The sequence below is a fragment of the Balearica regulorum genome, chromosome 15 (assembly GCF_011004875.1).
Source record: "Balearica regulorum gibbericeps isolate bBalReg1 chromosome 15, bBalReg1.pri, whole genome shotgun sequence".
Classification (NCBI taxonomy): domain Eukaryota; kingdom Metazoa; phylum Chordata; class Aves; order Gruiformes; family Gruidae; genus Balearica; species Balearica regulorum.
Genome location: NC_046198.1, coordinates 7,957,376 through 7,976,845, shown reverse-complemented (window position 1 = coordinate 7,976,845; position 19,470 = coordinate 7,957,376). Strand labels below are relative to the sequence as shown.

The window sequence follows — 19,470 nt, the reverse complement described above, 5'->3', positions numbered from 1 at the left end:
CTGCCAGGAACGTGCACCAGAGGAAGGGCTGTTCTGCACATGCCCTGCGTGCAGGATTTTCCCGTCGCTTTGGTGTCTGGGCACTGTCAGAATCAAAAGCCTTGGCCAGGTGGGTTGCTGAAGCACTGGTCAAGAAGCAGTGGTGAAACCTTCGCATGGTTTCTAAATCGGCTCTAGTATTTGGCTCTGTAGGATCTGTTAATTTGTCCATTTTTGAGCATCCCAAAACATTTCCAAAGCTGTTTCATTATTTAAGAATCTGAATTTAATTTTAAAAAGTGGTTAAGCTTCTTGTTCTTATGATCACCAAGTGAAATTGGAAAAAAAAGTCTGTAAAAATTCATATATTGGAAGTAATAGAAAATCAAAACTTTATTTTAAATTGCCATTACTTTTGGAGCTAATCATAAAATTTTAAAAATTCATTAGTCAAGTCTTATAAAATTAAGGCTGCAGACATTCTACGTGTTATTATCTTGTAACTATGGCAGCAGTGTTAGAGCAGCTATACACTGCTAATTAAAGGTTTGACTTTTTCAGTGAATTTTGAACACAGAAGTTGCCCTGTGCGGGGCAGTCAGCTGTGCCGGCAGCACCGCGTCTGGCAGATCGTCCCCCGTTTCCTCGGTCCTGCTGATGGTGGTCGTCAGCAACTAGACCCACCACTTCCACCACCCAGGGGAGATGTGCAGACCCTGGGCACGCTCTGCCCCCGCAGCTCTGCACCAGAGCACCCCGGGCTCGCTCGGGAGCTTCAGGCGGAGAAGGAGCGCGGAGCCCCCTCGCCGCTGTGGTTGCCCCCACCACCCCGTGCTTGTGCCACGCCGGGCGCTGTGCCCAGAACATCGTGTTCCCCGGTCGCGTCATTTAACCACACGATCCTGTTTCCTCTTGAAGTTTTGCAGAAGTACTTCAGTATGGCAGGTCCCCGGTGGGTTGCGATGGGCTCCTGGGAAAGCTGCGGGCGAGCTCGCCGCGTTGCTCAGCGCAGCCCCGCGGGGATCCCCAAAGGCCCTGGCCACCCGCCTGGCGGGACGAGCACAACGCTTCCCCTTCTTGTGAGTCGTGGCCGTCAGGCTCCTGCCAGCGCTCAACTGCAGCTGCTGCCAACAGGAAACTTAAAGGCAACTTTTTAATTAATTTATTTATTGCCGAGAGTGTGGTACTGTTAAACGGCCTGGCACTTCCTCTCCACACCTGAATTTTTATGGAGGCTGCAGTATTTATCTCTGACACGCAATAACAGCCGTGCCCACCTGCGGTGCGAGCGTTAACAAACCCTGAGCAGCAAACACAAACAGAGCACTCTGGGCTCCAGAAGCAAAGGGATGGTTTTCTTTCACTCTCTTTCCTTTGTAGTCGTTTAGGGGTGGAAATACTGCAACCTCAGAAGTCAAAAGTGCCTTGGGTCCCAAGCCCAGGGTCAGACCCACGGCGCAGCACAGCTGCAGCACACGATGCGCCATGTCTCAGAGTCCTCCAGGTCGCGGCCGTGCATCCACCGTCGGGGCAGCCTGGCCTCTCCCCAGCACCACCCGCCTCGCCGCTCCCTGCCAGCGCTGCCGCAGCCCTGCCTCGGACCCCCCCCCCCGGCGCAAGCCCTGCCTCGGACCCCCCCCCCCGGCGCAAGCCCTGCCTCGGACCCCCCCCCCCGGTGCAAGCCCTGCCTCGGACCCCCCCCCGGTGCAAGCCCTGCCTCGGACCCTCGGCGCAGCCCTCCACAGCTGCCCCCATCCCGCTCTTCTCACTAGCGAGTGCTTCTCACCCACATGTGAGCAAAACCCCTTGTTAAAAAGAAATGGTGACTTATATATAGCAATACTGATTTATACAGAGTCTATATATAAAGCCAGACCCTGATGCTGACTCTATGAGATTTATTACAGGGTTTATTAGACAGAGCTTCTTCACAGTGAACACTTTACGTGGGGGAGGGGAGCACAGCCAGGGCTTTGTAGTTCCTTCCTAATTTCGACAGAGTAGAAGAGTGCTCAGCAAACGCAGCTGGAGCACGGCGATGGGGCACGCTGCTCACTCGGTTTCTGCGTCGCTGTCGGGACCGAGGACGTCGAGGGGCTGCACACGCAGTGAGTCGTAGTTGGGTGGGGGGGTGCCGGGCTCGGGGGGCAGTGCCTCGTCCCTGGGGAGGGCACCTGCGTCCTCGTGCTGGAAGCCCAGGTTGGTGTGAGCCTCCACCAGTTCTGACACCGTTGGGGGGGCGTCTGGGTACCGCGCCTGCGCCCGCTTCTGCTTCAGGCCTTTGCACCAGCTGATCACATTAATAATGGTGATCCACAGCGAGTCAATGATGATTTCCCCAAACTCAATGAGGCACAGCACCGAGCCTCCCATCCAGAACCCGAACTGGCCTCCCAGGCTTGACAGCAGCCAAACGATCTGCGGGAAGGAGAGCAGGAGTGAGCCAAGGTGGTGGACTCCGGTCCCTGCTCAGCCCTGCCCATCACCGTGCATGCTGGTGCTGAGCCAGGTGATGCTCCTGTCCCTGGGACCTGCCTGCCGAGTCCCTCGCCTTGCGGGTGCCGCTCTGCAGGGGCTGCGCTCCCTGGTGCTGCTTCTCAATGAGCTGCCCCGCACTGGTGAGGGGACAGGATGTGGGGGGGAAGAACGAACCAAGGGCTGCGAACTGGCCGGTGGAGGCGGCTTCATCCGCGTCCTCACTACGGCCACGTGAAGCAGCAGCACCGAGGGATGCGGCAGACTCCCAGTGAGGGGCGTCTCCGGCCAGGGCTGATCAGCCCCGAGGAGCTGAGCCCTGACTGTGTGTCTGGGGTGACTTGTTTCGGCGTCTGCTCGCCAGGCGCTTGCAGCACGTTGCGGCACTGGGCAGAAGGGCAGGGATGGGCACTCACCGTCGTGGCGGCAGACTCCGAGATGGTGCGGTAGTTGTACTCCTGGAAGTAAATGTTCAGCTTGATGATCCCGTTTCTGTAAGGGACAAACGGCAGCTCAACACAGAGCCGGGCCGCGGGCATCCCGCACCTCTGCTCCAACGCCAGCCCGTGGGAAGGGCTGCGCAGAGCCCGGCCGGAGCCGCTCACCAGCGTCCACTGAAACGTCTGCCAGGCACGTGGAAGAAGTTAAGAAGTGCCACTGGCTGCGAAGGGAAGAGACGCGGTTCTGAAGTTCCTGAAGTTTGGGCACCTGGAAGCTTTTTTGGGGCTGTTTGCTTTGTTTTTCCCAACCGTCCTGGTTGGTCTAGAGGGGCCATTGCCCCTCCTTGGTGCCCTGCACCTTGGGTTCCTGTGTGCACGCGCAGAGCGGCTGCGTCACGGCTGACTGCGTTACAGGGGGCTTAAGGCATACAGATCAGCCAATCTCCGTAAAAGCGTTTCCTGCTTGTCTAATTTTTTTTTCCTTTGGAGAAAAAACCTCCTCTTTCCCCCCTAATTCAAGGTTTAGGTTCTCAAAGGGTAACTCACCGGTTACCCTGATTTTGGTGCATCCCCCCTGCTGCTGCTGCTGGCAGATTCAGAGATGCAAGTATGAAGGGATGGACGTTAGAGTCCAGGAGCTGGACCCTGGGGGTTCACAGCTTCAGAGCTTCCAGACTCCTACATGGAACTGATTCGAGGTGCTGCGGTTAACGTCGATTTTAACTTAACTGCGCATTTGAGTTTGTCTGACCCAGTTTGTCACTATGGAGAGCAGAGGATATGCATGAAGTGCACTTTATGTATCTTCCAGGCAAACAGGCGCCGAATCTTGTCCTCCCTTTGCATTAACACACATGTGCTCTGGCCCATCGCCAAGGTTCATGTTAATCTAATGTTAACAGGCTCAATAGAGAAGATAAAGTGGTTATTCCTTTCACTTACCTGTCCAGAGTCACATTTGTTGACATATCCCTTTCATAAGACAGAATATGGAAAATCCAGTCCTAGGAAAACAAAATTTACTCAGAACCGAGCAGAAGCATCCTCTCTGGGGCAGGAACCCAAGGGAGTTGCAGGACTCGGTGAGGGACCCCCGGGGAGGAGGAGCACTGTGGGGGGTGTCCCCGCTCCTGTCTCATGCCCTGGCACTGGGGATTGTTTGCATGCTGAAAATGTGTAATTTAGCAAAGAGGCACGTGCTACCCGGACATTAGCTCTGAAAATACTGAGTGATTCATGGGGCTAAGAACAAGTAATTATTAACGAATGTTTCAAAGCAAGAAATCAGTGTTACCTCTGAAGCTTCAGACGGCCAGTCTGCCATGGAGATGGTCATCTTATACTGTGTGTCGCTGGAGAGAGGAAAGGAGAACATTGGTACACAAGTTTCCCTTTCTCTGAAGTCACTGGAACTTCAGTTCTCATGCAGAAAAGCAGCCCTGCATGATTTGCTGCCATTTTAGAAAGGTCAGAACTGATGGGAGATGAAATGCAGGATCCCCTCCACCTTTACCGCTGCCAGAAATGGTGTATGTACTTACTTGCACGTTTCCTTACAAGAGTCAATACAAATCTGTCTGTGCCTTATACTTGATCTCAGTGATGAATAGCAATATGCTGTTTGGTGAAAACAAAAAAATCAAAGCGTCTATTTAGATAAGATCCCCACTTATTGGATTATATCAATTTCATTTAATAAAATGAAAATTTAGGTATGAGCCTGCTGCACAGGTTTGCTAACCTTCCCTTCCTCGAGAAACTCGGACAAAGTGGTCCGACAATTTAAGAATAAATAAAAAAAAAAATTTAATTTTCTGCAGACAGTTTATAGAAACTGTCAGCTTGCCCGATATCAGTGGTTTTTGGCCCAGCCCTGGCCAGCTGCAGGGGTAGGTGGGCAGCTGCCTGCATGGAGCCGTGCTGCTGGGCTCTGCCCAGTTGTGGGGGAGCACCAGACCCCCCCAGCCTGTGTGCATCCTTGCCGGAGCCCATTGCCCCTGCTCGGGGCAGTTTGTCTCTGAACTCTTCAGGCACAGAGGCCTGGAGCATGACCCCTTTTCCATCTCTTTGGTACCCAGAGGCTCCCGTGACCTTCCCCGGCTGGAGCTGGCTGCCCGGGAGAGACCTGCCTCAGGGCAGCATGGAAGCTGAGGCCCCTCAGCCCCAGCCAGGACCAAGGTTTCACCCCTTCTCCCCGGTACTGACCCAAACGGCCACGGGGAGACTGCGCACAGGCAAAAGCTGTTCACCTGTTGCATTTACAACAGTAACAAAGCTCCTGTCCGCTCCCACCCCTCCTGCGTGCCAGGACCCTGGGAAGGCTGCGCAATCAGTTTTGTTCATGTTCTTACCCCAACCTGGGTTATCTTCGTTATTGCAATAATTTACCCCTTCAGGTAAAGGAAACATATAATGACCACATCCACAGATTTCAATCATGTGATTTTGGAAACAAGAGCGCAGGCAAGCCTGAAAAAAGGGAAGAGGGAGCTGCTTAGACGTGGGCTGAACCTCCCTGCCTGCCTCTGTGCTGCTGGAGTCTGCGCTGGCTATGAGAATTACTCGACCCTGAGGTATTTTCTCTCTCTTGCGCTGCACGGCTGGTTTTGTGGCTGCACGCAGAGAAGGCTGAAGCCACACAAGGAGGGGGTGCTGCCAGAGCCCATCCCTGCCCGATGGCGCGATCCCATCCTCCAGCGTGCACGGAGCATTGCCAGGCACTACGGCAGGCTCTGGAAGCCTGGCACAAGTCACACGGGCTTTAGAACGGAGAGACAAGGTGGGTGGGTAAGCTGCCATGTGTAGAGTTGCGCTGCAGTTAGGGTTTTCTTTATGATGCGTTCTTACTGCTGCTCCTCCCGGTTTTAAGGTACGTCCCAGTTGTGAGTTGCCCATGGGTACGTCACCTCGCAGGAGCAGGAGGGAACTCAGTGCCTGCTCCCAGCTGCACAAGAAACTGCTCATTTCTTAACTATTTAGGGCTTCGTGGAAGTAATACGGAGTTTCCAAAAAGGAATCAAAATGTTCTACTACACTCGTGGACACTGCGGTTGTCTCCAGGCTTTAGACGACATACTGACAAAGGGCTGGTTTCCACTCTAAAGCAGGGACTCTAAAAATACTTCAACATAAAGAGCAGGTTTTAGAAATCTGAATTATCTTATCTGTGCATCTGCTTCTCTCCTGGAAAGGATTGCAGCCGCAGCTTCGGCAGCGTGCGAGCCAGGCTGCAGCACTGCCATTAGCTCAGCGAGGCATGAAGTTAATCATCCGAGATTGGAGTGGGACTCGGATGAAACAGTGCACAAAGCAATAACAAAGTCTATGAAAAGATAATTAAATTTAACAGCTCCAGCTAGGTAGAACAACCAGAGAATTTCTGTGTGGTACAAAATGCTTACAGAGTTCACTGCAGTCAGGGAGTGATGGAAAAGCCGGGTTTTCCTGAGAGGTCTCTGAAGTGATGTGAATTATGTGGACATAGAACCCCAGTCAGCATTTAGCAACTTTTAAGTAATACTGCAATCATTTCAAGTATTTGCTTAAATGTTATATAAGCATCTTTAAAAGTAGGGTAAAGCGGTCCAATTGTTATAATTACATATAGGCAGAAATATAAAACCCCTGCTAGACCAAAGCCCTCCCAACTTGTCTGGGGTGTACTCTTCAGGCTTTTGTAAATAACCCCCAAAATGGTTTTGATGTTTTCCTTATTGCCAGATCTCACCCTCCAAAAATGCTTCTCCCTTATGTGATAGCCTGTTACAAATTAACCAGCGCTTAATGTTTACACTATATTTTTCTTACAGATTCAAGGTTTACAAACACTCAACTTTCTCATCCCAGTTTTAAAGTGAAGAAAAGGCAAAGGTCTGTCTTCATTTCCTATACAAAACAAGCAGGCATTTTCAGGGGAAAAAAATTACTTAATTCTCTTTAAGAGAAAAGGATTAAAAGGGCAGAAGTGTTCGGGAGAGAAATCCCTCCTGTATATTCCTCTCCTGTCAGGGATAAATACTACTTGTGTACACAAAATACAAGTTTCTTTGCACATTAGAGCAACGCCATGGCTAAAACTCAGAGCACAACAGTTCTCCAGATAGCTTTTATCCCTGCAGCGTGCCCCGAGCAGCAGCAGCCACCCCATCTCACGAAAAGTGTCGCATTAACGTCTCCGCAAAAGCTTCCCAGAGCCGCGGTGACCGTTCACGTTGCAGGACGGTGCCTGCGGTTGCTGCGGACGGAGCAGCTTTGCCGTCCTGGTTACGGCAGCGCAAGAAGCTCTGGTGATTGCTCAATAACTCCTTGAGTTTAGAGAAGTTAGCCCGTCGGACATGGGTAATGACTAGAGTCTACCTCTTGCTGGTTGATCTACGTATAATTAAAAGATTTCAGCCAAGCATGGAAGTTGTAGGGAAAAAAAGATACTCTCACGGCTGAAAAAAAGAAATTAATTGCCTTAACGACATGGCATGAACAGTTATTCTTTTTAAAGGAGAAAAACTGCTCCGCAGCCTCCTGTGGCTTAGGTGGGCAGCCGGCAGAGGAGCGTCGGGCTAACGCTGTGCCTGTCCCCGTCCGGAGCAGATCGGGTCCCCGCTGCTGCCCCCGAGGTCCCTGCACGGAGCCTGGGACTCCGCGCTCCCAGCCGGACACTCTGGAAGATGTCTTTTCCCAGCGTTTCCTACATTATTAAGGAACCGGCATTAGCCAAAGCTACTGGGAGTTTCAGCCCATTTCAGACGCTCTCCCCTACAACCGGGGCTGCTCGGGGAGCCAAAAGGGGGGAAACTGAAGAACCAGGGGTTTTTAAGGGACCCAGGTGCACCTTGTTCTGGCTTTGCCTGGTTTTCAGGATGGGTGGGAACCCTCCGCTTTGGGGAGCCGAGCTCTGAGGTGACAGCGTACGAGGAAAGGACCAGCATTAAACTGCGCTTATATATATGGAAGTAAAAATATTGGCTTTTTTGTTTGCAAGTTAGTAGGTGACACATAGCAGGGTCCTGTGTAACAGCAGAGATCCGGGGGTTTGCTGTGCTTTAGGCTTTTAAGAAAATTACAGAAATGACCATTTTCATCCCTCTCAAAATGAAACAAACTTCATACCTGGCTAAGGACACAATACCTACTGATGCCCTTTCCTGGCCGTACGAGTTGTTTTGAGTGAAGATTACATTAAGCTGTGCTGCCTGCCGGAGCAATGTTCCTTATCTTTTGAAGCAAGTTTTAATACTTGCATCATCAGGTCTTGCTCCTGCAAGACAGTTATTTCCACTGGATCCACTGGGATCATTTCCAAGCCTGGGGCTATTGAGTGTTCAGACTCAAGTGCCCGTTTATTACCAGAAAAGAAGGTTCCCATGTTTAGGTTATGCTTTCTACTTTATCATTGCTGATGCTCCAGTAATCCTGCATGCTGGTTAAAGACTTTTCCTAAACAACCCTGTTTGATTTAAAAACATGTTTTACCTGTATGGAATAGGAAGTATTATATTGGCTATAGAGATTTTTTACAGGGACATCAGACCCGTTCATGGTGCAGTCACTGTAGGGATAACCCATCCGTTCCAGTTCATCCTGAAAGAAAACCGAAACAGCAAACTTCAGTAGCTAGCGCTCCTCCCCAGGTCCCTGGTGCCCATTTTCTAGAGACTCTGTAATTCCTGTATTCCCTGATGGCTTTGAAAAAAATCAAAGAATCATTCAGCGGCAGAGCTGAAAGAGATGCAGCCCATTCCCCAGGGCTGGATCGAGGCAGATGAAGGTGTTCAAGAGCAGCATGTTTTAGCAAGGCACCTTCTGACATGCTAAAGGAAGAAGGAACAATAACCTGAGCTCAATATTTTGGCTTCAGTAAAGCACTTTGCCAGGACAGTTACATAAAAGTCTCCATAAACTGTTCCAGCCCACAGCTAGCGTATACCTTGACTCTTTTGGTTTGAGCCAGTTCAGCCAAGACTTAAAACAAACTTGGTTGCAGTCCCATCAGATAACATTATTCTCAGACAATCTGCTCTAGAGGAATGCCAGACATACCACTAACACGCCGATGGAGGTTTCTGTCCCGGCCATTGCATAGATGCCCTGATCCTTAAGGAAGGGGAAGCTCTTCTGTTGATGCAGCATGAGCCTGGCCCCGGCAGCGGATGACAGGTAGGGGATATAGTCTTGCTGGCTGATGTCCAGAATTAACTTCAGCCCTGGGACACCAGACAAGACACTCAGAACAGGAATTGTATAGAAATGCGAGTCTTTGGGAAAAAATGGAGTCTATTTTCTCATTGTGCACAGAAATCTGTTCCTTGGAGAAGAGCCTGGGTCTGGCTGTCATGGCAGCCTTGCATGTGCATAAATACACACGATGGTGAATGCACAGGATGGAAAGATCTGATTGACTATTCAGACATTGCCTCGAATATTTCAGCCATCCAGATGTTACACTTCTGCAAAGTAACATCTGTAGTCGCATTGCTTGTTTCTATGTGGCACATTTCCCTTCTGGGGGCTTTTTCCCTCCTGGAAAGGTTACTCCCTGCTGTAGTGCTCCAGAGACACAGAAATCATAAATCTGTTGTATCTCACAGAGATGGCCACTGAGAGACAGAGTAACTCCCAGCACTTCTGGTCCTTTAGCTCCTTCCTCCTTAGCAGAGCGCGCTCTTACCAAACTCAGCTCCGGGGTTGGAAGAATTCAAAGCCTCTTCGTCCATGCCCCAGTTAAAGATGTAGCAGTTACCGTGGTCTGGGTGGTAGATTTGAGTGAAATTCCTGGAAGAATCATGCACATAAAACTGTGACTCTCGGGGAGGACTAAAGGATTATAAAATAATGCATCTGGTAGGACTGCTTTTTGGCAATTACATCTGGGATTCACTTTAAGTTGCTCCATTTGTTGAATGCCTGTATAGAAATTTCAGCTGATATAATTTCAATCAATCTGCTGTTGAAAAAAAGCAGAGCAAGGTACTGGTGTGTACTGAGGCGCAGCCACTGGGGATAATGCTTTGTCGGAATGGAAAAGAATCATCTGTCACACAGATGAGAGAAATAATTGCTTGATCTGAGCTACGCTAACAGGTTTTGGCTGGTGTTATATCGTTCTTTGAAAATAATTCTCTGTTGCCCTCTTTGCAGAAGGGGCATTGCAGAGGGGGCAGGACTCCTTGCAGCCTGGGCTGCCCCTGTGTGCTCGCGTTTCTCAAAGCTGGATATCTAAATTTGGCGTTCATAAGAAACGATGGCTAAAATGCATTTATCGGAGCTTTGTGTAAAAAGAACGGGGGGCTGTAACCAGGGGCTGCACTGCTGTGCCAGCAGTATGCTGACTCAGCACCTGTGCTGGCAGGTCCCATCCTGGGTCCCATCCATGGACGCTGTTAGTCTTGATGTGTCATGAGCAAAACCGCCCATCCAAAACTAAAACTAAAGCCAGCACTACCCCAAAATAACTTGTTTCAGCCAGGATCACATCCAGAAACCCTCTGGGAAATGTTGTTAGAGTTAAGAACCAGCAGAAATCTCTTTATTAACTGATATATACCTTAAAAAGAGAAAAGAAAAAGGCTGTCATGCCTTTAGCATCCTGTACCATTCCTGATGTGACAGAGAAGGGCAGGGAGCTCGGTGTGCACCTACTTGTAGTTGCAGGGTTCAGCCCCATAGAGACACGCCAGGATCATGTCTTCTGCCTGGTAGCCCATCTTGATTCTCTCTTGCAGCGGGACTTTGGAGAGGATGCTCGTGGACTGCAGGATGTACCACTCGGTCACCGCCTGCGCCGCGCTGGTGAAGTTCCTGTAGGTGCAGTTGTCGGGGCCCTGATGGCTGCACTGGGGACACACAGCAGGCAGGTCTGACCCCGTCCCATGGCGGGGGACGGCAGGAGGGACGTACGGCATGGCATGCCCCCTCTCCCTGCGCGCGCTCGGCTTGATGCCAGTCCTGCCTGCTGCTCCCCGGGAAATGAGAGGTACGGCCAGACGGGAGCTGCGGAGCCGGCTGCCACATCTGCATGTGTTTACAGACGCGTCCCTTCCCCGGGGAGATTTCCCATCGGTCCCAGCGTTACCTCCACTAGCTTACAGAAAGCGTCACTTTTGGGTCAATTCTTTAAGACCGGAGCTGTCCCAGCTTCCAAGGTCTGGTCAGGCAGGGTCCTTGAAGCCTCCGTGGGAGCAGAGGGTGGGGGGTCACGAGACCACCATGTGCCTCTGCAGTGAGGACGGCAGCGGGAGAGGGACAGGGGCAGCAGCTGCAGCCTCTCCCCAGGATTTTGGGTGCCAGACCCGAGGAAGAGGTGAAGGCGGCAGGGAGCCTGCGTGGAGTACATCTGCCCCGGCTCTGCCCTGGGCTCAGCCTGCAGCAGGGCTGCGCTGGGCAGTCCCAGAGGATGTACAGCATTGTCCTCTGCGCTGCGGGCAGACTCCACTGACCAACGCCGTGCACAGCTCAGTTACTGCCCAGCGCTTCCAGCATCCCTCTCACCAGAGGCTGACGGACCTGCTGGCAGGATCCACTCCGTACCTCTGATGCGGTGCTAGGCTGCTACGTGTTGTCAGTCCCTTTTTGCATGAGGGGCCTGCTGATCTGACTGATGTTAGGCAGCTACCTACATTCACCATGGACTAACGTAACACAGCTCCTTGCTGGGCTTCCTTTCATTTAGGGCAGTATATTTAGGGTATGATCCTGCTGCAGGCCCCATGTGCGGAAATCCAGCATCTTCAGCTGGGTGTCTGGCTATGTAACCTGCAGGGCATCAGATCCCCCCTCTGAAATTTAAAAAAAAAAATCTTAAAATACCTCTGTGCTGCCTTCCTCAGAAAAACAACACACAGCCCTGGAGCCTTGAAATAACACGCCATAACTTGCAAACTGCCCACGGGCTCCGCGTGCCCTGTACAGAGGGGGCTGCCAGCGCAGGCAGCCCCCGGCCCCAGCGCAGCCGGACCAGAGCCCTGCAGCAGAGTGGCCACAGGCAGCTGGTGGGGAAGAGACGCCGATCTCCATGCTGCATCCCTGCCGAGGCGCCCAGCGCTGCTCATCCCTTGCCCCTCCCCGGCTGCCTCCCGCGGGACCCCTCTCACCAGCTTCACCGCCAGCTTGTACTTCTTTTCTTCCGACGTCGTGTTGGCTGGGGCAGGTGGAGCAGCCGTTTGGTTGCCTGCAGAGGTTTGGTTGCCCTCAGCGGTATGGTTGCCCGCAAAGGTTTCATTGCCCGCAGAGGTTTCATTGCCCTCAGCAGTTTGATTTCCTGCAGAGGTTTGGTTGCCCGCAGTGGTCTGGTTACTCTCAAAGATGTCCAGGATGACGGGGTTGTCTTTGTCGTGCTCGTCGATAAGGACCAGGGGTATCTGGTGCCAGAGCTCCAGGTCGAGTGGTGGGGAGGCGTTCTCGCTGCTGTTCCACGGCGCAGGCTGCAGGATCCTCTCCAGTGCTGCTTCAATGAGCCTGTCCAGTTCTTTCAGCAGATGCTTCACCTCTGAGTATCTGCAGGACAAAGAGCAGTTACCAGGCGGTGCCAAGGCAGTGGGGATGTGCTCATCTGCTGCTCCACTTGCCTGGATCTTCCTGGGCACCATGGATCACTGCCTAAAGATTTACTGGAGAACAACGGAGCCTCTGTGCAGAGCACAGCCAGCTCAGACTTGGGCATCCCAGCAGCCTGCAGCCAGGTGGAAAACCAGCAGAAGGATAAACAGAGTGCTGTGGTGGTGAACAGTGTTTTGTCACAGCAGAACTGAATTGGTTGTATTTCAGTAATTCCCTGTAGTTTACACAAAACATCTCTAGCAAGCAGAGAATAAAAAAAAAACCCCAAATAATTCCTGTGTGTCAGTCGAGAGCATCTTGCCTTGGGCTAGGCTATTGCATGGATATAAATTTGAAGCAACTCAAATAAAAATCAGTTACTGCTTTGAAATTGTGATCAAGTTGTATCCCTGCAGGTCCCAGCAGATCCTACTGTTTAACCAGCTCTTAATGGCCGGAGTGTGAGTGATAAGAGGTACGTTCACAGGGAGGAAGGAGAAAGAAAGGAATTGTGGGGAAAGATCGAGAGACTGATTTTAGTTGTGACAAGTAAGTTGAACTTCGAGTTTTCCTTGAGCCAGGGAAAGTTTGCAGGGAGGCAACAACCATCATTAGATTAACTGATACAGTAAGGAAACCCAGGCAAACTCGCAGGCACACGGACCCTGCGCCGGCCCTGAGCCGTTCCCCTTTACATCGTTCTCCTTCGGTTTTTAGTGCCATTTGGTGAGTCAAAGGATCATTTCCATTGATGCTCCTAACATACCTGAGACAGGAAGGGATCCACAGTACTTTATGCTAAAACATAACTGAGGGTGTTAATGCATGACTGGGTAAATTAGGCGAAGAAAAACTTACTTGAAAGGGTTGGCATTGCAGACCGTGACTGCTGGGAACTTCATGGTTTTAAAGCCAATAGAGAGAGATGACGTGACGTTATAGGAGAGGTAGGTGTTGATGAGGATACCCCACTGCCAGAAGACCAGAGATGCAAAGAGCAGCGTTAGGAAGAACCAAATTAATTTCTTCTTCGGCCCCTCTTTGATGATGCGCTTCGGGCCGTGGGTGTTGGTGTTGTCGCAGTACCAGACCAGCAGCTCCTTGTAGGTGTAGCCAGGGCCCTTCTGCAGGCGGTGCAGCGCCCGAATGAAGTACTTCTTCAGGTTCATGCTGCTGTCTGCAAATGGGAGAAAAGACACCAAACCAGCTATTTTGAGAGGCAAGGTTTGTATCATGCCAAGTACACTTGTGTTGTCAGCAAAGCAAAGCTGGAGTGGTCATGTGATGGCACGACCGTGGTTTTATAACCCGGAGAAAGTCAGAGCAGATGTTCTGCAGGGTCACGCCGTGGCAGTGAAACAGCCCCCCACCTCCCGAGAAGGCACAAGGGGGAGGTTTGCACTTTGCAGTTCCAAAAGCGGCAAATGTTTTTGACATGTCCCTTCTGGGGTCCCTTCTGGCCCCATGAGAGTCAAGTGACTTGGACCTGTTGGAGACGAGACAGCTGTGCCTGCGGTGACTGACTGAGAACTGGCCCCCGGGCCCTGCAGGTGCTGCAGTAAATAACAAGACATTTTAGCGAGTCGGTGTTCTGTGTGCAACCAGGTACGTCTCTAACATCGCCTGAGACCTTTGCCAACACTAGATGGACCAAGCAGCACGTGCATGAGCTGGTTTCAGGTAGAATTCAGGCTAACAGCGTTTAGGGTTCAAGCTAATATAGGGCTTAAGACAATTTTTCTTAAAAGTAAAAAGTATTACAGTGCACCAGGCTATTGGAGGGGGCAGGAGAAGAGGACCTGGAACCAGCAGCACCTTTCCCAGGGCCAGGAATGCTGTTCAGTGCTGCCGCCCGCCAGAGGAAGAACAGCGGATTGGTTTTTTCCACCAAATTCCTTTGTCTTTCAGATACTATCGGTATGCTTCCACTGCTCATGTGAGGGATGCTGCATATTTTACATTCACATTGTGAGTAAATAGAACATTTTGTGCTGCTATTTTAAGGCGAGAATTTCTGTTACTAAATCTTAATATCCCGAGGCAGGATTTCAAAACAAACCCGAGTCAGCCGCTTAGAACATTTTTCAGATTTAAACTGTAGGAGAACAGGATTTAAGATTAATGCGGCTTATAACTCTGCAGCCTAGAAGAAAGAGTGCTGAAATAATACAGCGATATTTCAATAACGAGCAGTACTCTGCAATGTAGAAACTAGATTACCATGAAGTTACTTGTAGATAGGCCACCAAACGTACAAAAGGAAGCTGAAGGGTGCGCACAGGCAACTTGGGGAGTGGTGGCAACTGTGTCCTTCTTACTTTTCAAAAAAAGCCCAACGAACTAATACTGATTCATTGATTTATTGGCCAGATCTGCAAAATCTCCTGAGTAGTATATACAGAGTTTGATAAAAGTATAAACCCAAAGGTTTTATATGATGTCTCACTCCACGATGCAAAGAGAGATGACGATTTTCATTGCACACCCTATTGCGTGTGATGTTAGACACAGCCTAACACCAGGAGGTCTTGATGGAAGAGTGCTTTGGAAAGAAGAAACTCCAGCTGCTTCCTCAGAGATTTGAGGGCAGGCTCTACTCTTGTGTGAAAGCGCTTTGTTCTCCGAGGAACACGTGTCCTGGGACTCGGACCTCCCGGACCCCTGAGCCACCAGTGCATCATTGGCTTGTCCTCCGTGAACTCGGTGCCACAGAGGTTCCCACCCATGGGTGCCTGCAGAAGGGTTTATTCACAGAAGGAGCTTACATTGCGTCAGATGCTTGCTGGCGTTTGGACAGGACTATAATAAACCGAGGAGGAACACCGTTAGCCTCTGCTTGGGTGGCTTAGGGAAGACGCAAAACACACGCGGCCATTCTGCCTGAGCCGTCTGCCGCCGCGTGTGAACACAACCCCATCTCAAGGCAGAGCCTCCAGACTGGTCTCTGCTTTATAAAACAGTATCGTCAAAATACATTTACACCCAGAGAGACTAGCAAGGCAAACTAGTAAATATTTTCTGTCTTTTAAGAAATCCAATAAAAGATTTAGATTAGATTAAAATTTAAAACACACCTACACTGCACTGGGCAAAATCCAGCCCGGCTGGACCTGACTGGCCGCATGCCCTGCAGCCTGTTTGCTCTGCTGCTCACAGACCGCGCCGGCCAAACACGGAGCGTGGGCTCCTGCCGAGAGTCCGAGACCTGCCACAGAGGGATCCCCATTTGTCATACAGATCTTTGTCGGTTGCTCATCAACCTGACATTGCAGTAAGAAGTGATTATTTCTTTTTATATTGTTTCCTCAAGATGGATTTTAGGGTTGGTTTTTTTTCGTGACGGCAACGTTGAGACACATACTTATGGATTGAGGAGCACACACAGAGTAAAAACTCTACTTTCATAACTGAGTAAAGTTAAAGATACTGAACAGCTAATTTTGATGCTGCTTTATCTTTGTTCATGGTTTTGCAGGAGTCATCGATACGCTTGTTCTCCACCTTGAATTTAATTCCATTTAACCACCTAACCTGAGAGTGCTCTTTGCAAAGTCACGGTATGCATGCTAGTGATAGCAAGGGGACGATGCTGCACTAGGAAAGGAAGACCAGCTGCAAATCAGTTTTAAGCAGAGATTAGAGTGTTTCCAGCTCGCTTTATCTCTTCAGCTCCCCAACTGTAAAAACACCGTGCTGAAGGGCAGCATTTTCACATTTTTAAGTTACATTCAAGCTACACTGTGGAAAATAAGATAAAATTAGTTTTAGATATGTTTTAAAGTGATTCAGAATGGTTTTTTTTCCCAATGTCAAAGCTACCGGACCTGTTCTTTGCAAGTGCTGCTCTGTCCCACAGCCCCTCGGGGCACCTGCCAGCAGGAGGACAGGCACAGGGATGGGGATGGCTGGAAGAGAATCCTCTCACAGGATGCTTGCAGCATCCCTGCCCCGCCATGAAAACACATGGATCCCAAAATTAAAAAAAAAAAAAAACAAGTTAGCAAAGGTGTGCTGGCAATACAGCCAAGCAGACAGTCACAGGTTTTGCAGGGGATGTCTTAACACGGCAGCAGAGTGAAAGACCCAGGTTTACACTTCCTTTAGGCATAAGCTGTGCTTTTAAACAGATCATTTGATAAAAGAAATGGCATTAAGCAAAAGCTGCACTTCGCCATATTTGGGTGACTTTTTTTTCAATCTTTTTTCTCATTTTAATAGGTTTCTTCTTACCTTTATTTTCAGAATGTTTCCAAATAGTCTTCTCCTTTCTTTCTCTCTGCTGAAAGCCACTCTGTGTGAGGTGCCTTGCCCGCTGGAAGCCAAAGCCCCTGTTACTGGGGGGCTCCTCGCCCCGGGCCCGGAGGCTCAGTGCTCAGATGCCGTAGCTGTTTGCAGTGGGGATGGTACTGGGTTTGGAGCCAGCCTGGATCCTGTCCTGCTCTCCCCCATCAGCAGGCTGTACCTGGAGCAGACGGGTGACAAATGAGGGATGAGAAGACCCACCCTCCATTGGCCCATAGATGACTGTCACCCCTTCCCAAAACCCCCTCCGGAGAAAGGGAGCGGAGGCTGCTGCGGGACAGGAGCTGAGGAGATCAGGGCTGGGGACTCAGAAGGTGCTTCCCCCTCGATGGACGTGCAGCCCGGTTCCTGCTGGTGTGTGCCGTGCAGGGCAGTCTCACGGTTACAAAAAGTCTGTCCCTGCTGCCGCCCTCAAATTCCCCGTTATTCGCACAGCATGTGAAGCTCAAGGGCCTGGACATTTGGCAGCTCCCTGCTGCCGCTCACTGGATTTATTTCTTGTCTGGCTGCTCCACTTCCAAGGCCCCAGTCAGGGAAGGGGAACACGCACTCATTTGGCTCCCCCACTCCTTTTCCTCCTTTGCATTTTTTATTGTCACGCTGCTCCGTTTGCAGGACTGGCCTCTAACGTGCAGATAAGAACTGGCTTCGTTCTCCCTTGCAGGCGAGCGGTAGCAGTGCGTTACTGCTGCTTTACAGCCCCGAGGGTCCCGGCAGCACTCGCAGCTCACAGCGCGCTCTGTAAGCACCGACCTCGCCAGCCTGCGCTGGACCCGCTCCGGGGAACCACCACCGCTTCCTTCGCCACCTCCCCACTGCCGTGCTTGGCTCTGGGCTGCCCCTTGTCACGCTGGTCTCATCTAAAACGACTATCAGGAGCCGACCCTAGGGCCACGAGAGCTCTGTGGTGCACGGGGTGCCACGTGCCCTTCTCCTGGCAATACCTGCATCCCCGTGATTACCGAAGCCATTCTAAAAGCAGCTTGTCCCTGGTTCTAACATGGTTTGCTTTGTGCTGCAAAGGAGGTGTCCTCACCTTCCCCCAGCAGCCACGCGTCCAGCCCTGCATCATCCCAGCATCATGCCAGGTGAAACTCCTCCGCCTTACAGGTGAGATCAGACTCCCACATTACGAAATGATTGTGTTGACTGTGTTGAATTTCCTCTGGGATTTTCCTAGAGCAATTGCCACTTAGAGGAAATAAAAGACATAAGCAAAACTCAGCACACTCTTGGAGGCTCCAGGGTGGTACCTCGGCTGCAAAAACATTCCAACACTGCTGGGCCTGATACTGCAATTATTCACTGCTTTCTCTACTGGCACACACAACAGTCATTCCTCTTTGATCACCAGCTGCTCATCTGCCATCTTCTCCAGAGCCTGATGAAAAGACCTTGTTTTCCTAGAGAAGACATTTAGGCTATCTAGTGGTATTTTTGCAAGTTGGAGGAAAAGGGTTTATTACGTCATAAGTTTACAGGCTGGCAGTTGAAAAAGTGGAGCAGCAACATGTCAGTGAGCAACGAAAGCCCGTTCTGAGCCCGGGATCACAGAGTGCTCAGCAGATGCTTTGCCTTGCTGTTGTGTGTGCGGCTCAGACGCCCATAGCCGCCCGGACCTGTGCAGGCGCCTCCACCTCTCTAACCCTGACGGGCACGCATACAACACTCGAAGAATATTTACAGTCTGGAAGTTTACATAGCATTTAACTGACTCTCTGCACCATATGTTAGACTCTCCGTCCCTGCTTCCCTTGCCTGCCTAACCCTGTGTTTCCCGTGATGTCCCTGTCTCCTAGGACGATGACAAGCCTTCCTTCTCACGTGCTGGTAAGGTCACATTGCTCAGAGTTAACTCTGCTGCTTGTGCAATGAACAACGTGAATCCTGGGACGTAAGAGACGCAAAACCCGCCAGCATCTCCCTCCCCACCTGCAGATCTCTTATTCTGCAGTAAGGCCGGTGTCCCGGAGAGGGAGCATCCTCTGCCCTCACCCGGGAAGCAGCAACCCGAGGTGAATGGCACATTTCCCACAACAAAGGAAACGGACAGTGAAATATTCAGAAAGCTGCGGTCTGCTTCCATACCTTTTATCAGGGAGATTAAAGAAAACCCTGTGTAAACAGAGGTTCAGTAAGAACGACTGCACACTGCACATATCCAGAATACCTGACTGGATAAAAAGACCAAAAAACAAACAAAACAAAACGGAAAACCTGCACCGCTGTTGCAAAAGCATGCAAAGATCGGGTGACTTCACGTCTGTATCAGTGCAGAAAGACACCACGACCGAATCAAAGCTTTTCATTCCACACCCCCCCCCAAAAAAAACACCCCAAAAACATGTCAACAAAAGACCCTCCTTATTTTTCTCCTTTTATAAATAATATTATACCTTAAAACCGCATCCTCCACCGCAAGAAGCAGGAGGAAAAAAACCCGTAGTCACATTTAAATGCTGACATTTTATCTAACCCACGCAGGTCCTGACCCAATAAGCTGGTCCCTTCGGTCCCCCGGGTCGCCGCCGGAGGGATGCCCGCGGGCGTACGCCCGCGGGCATCCCTCCGGCGGCGACCCGGGGGACCGAAGGGACCGTCCAGCCCCTACCCCGCTCTCCCACCCGGGGAGGGGGGTCCCCACGGTCGATCCCGGTCCCTCCGTACCTGCCGCCCGCGCGGCTCCGGCAGCGCTCCCCGCTGAGAGCGGGCCCGGCCCCGCCACCTCCCCCGCCCCGGTCCC

At 51.0% G+C, this 19,470-nt stretch overlaps 1 protein-coding gene across 1 annotated transcript; it reads right to left on the bottom strand.

Moving 5' to 3' along the window:
* Window positions 1-1,860: 1,860 nt before the first annotated feature.
* On the bottom strand, window positions 1,861-19,470 carry SCNN1B (sodium channel epithelial 1 subunit beta). Its single transcript, XM_075767631.1, has 14 exons — window positions 19,395-19,470; window positions 16,656-16,887; window positions 13,284-13,602; window positions 11,981-12,383; window positions 10,530-10,723; window positions 9,559-9,662; window positions 8,931-9,094; window positions 8,364-8,471; window positions 5,246-5,363; window positions 4,436-4,511; window positions 4,189-4,246; window positions 3,837-3,898; window positions 2,871-2,946; window positions 1,861-2,397 (listed from the first exon to the last, which is right to left on the bottom strand). Exons 3-14 carry the CDS (start codon window positions 13,592-13,594, stop codon window positions 2,032-2,034), a joined length of 2,040 nt encoding a protein of 679 aa, XP_075623746.1. The 5' UTR covers window positions 13,595-13,602; window positions 16,656-16,887; window positions 19,395-19,470; the 3' UTR covers window positions 1,861-2,031.

Coding starts and splice junctions, on each gene's coding strand:
- SCNN1B (XM_075767631.1), bottom strand. CDS start 13,594: ATGAACCTGAAGAAGTACTTCATTCGGGCGCTGCACCGCCTGCAGAAG. Junction 12,384..13,283: donor TGCAATGCCAACCCTTTCAA/GTAAGTTTTTCT, acceptor TTTGTCCTGCAG/ATACTCAGAGGTGAAGCATC. Junction 2,947..3,836: donor ACAAATGTGACTCTGGACAG/GTAAGTGAAAGG, acceptor TGTCCCTTACAG/AAACGGGATCATCAAGCTGA.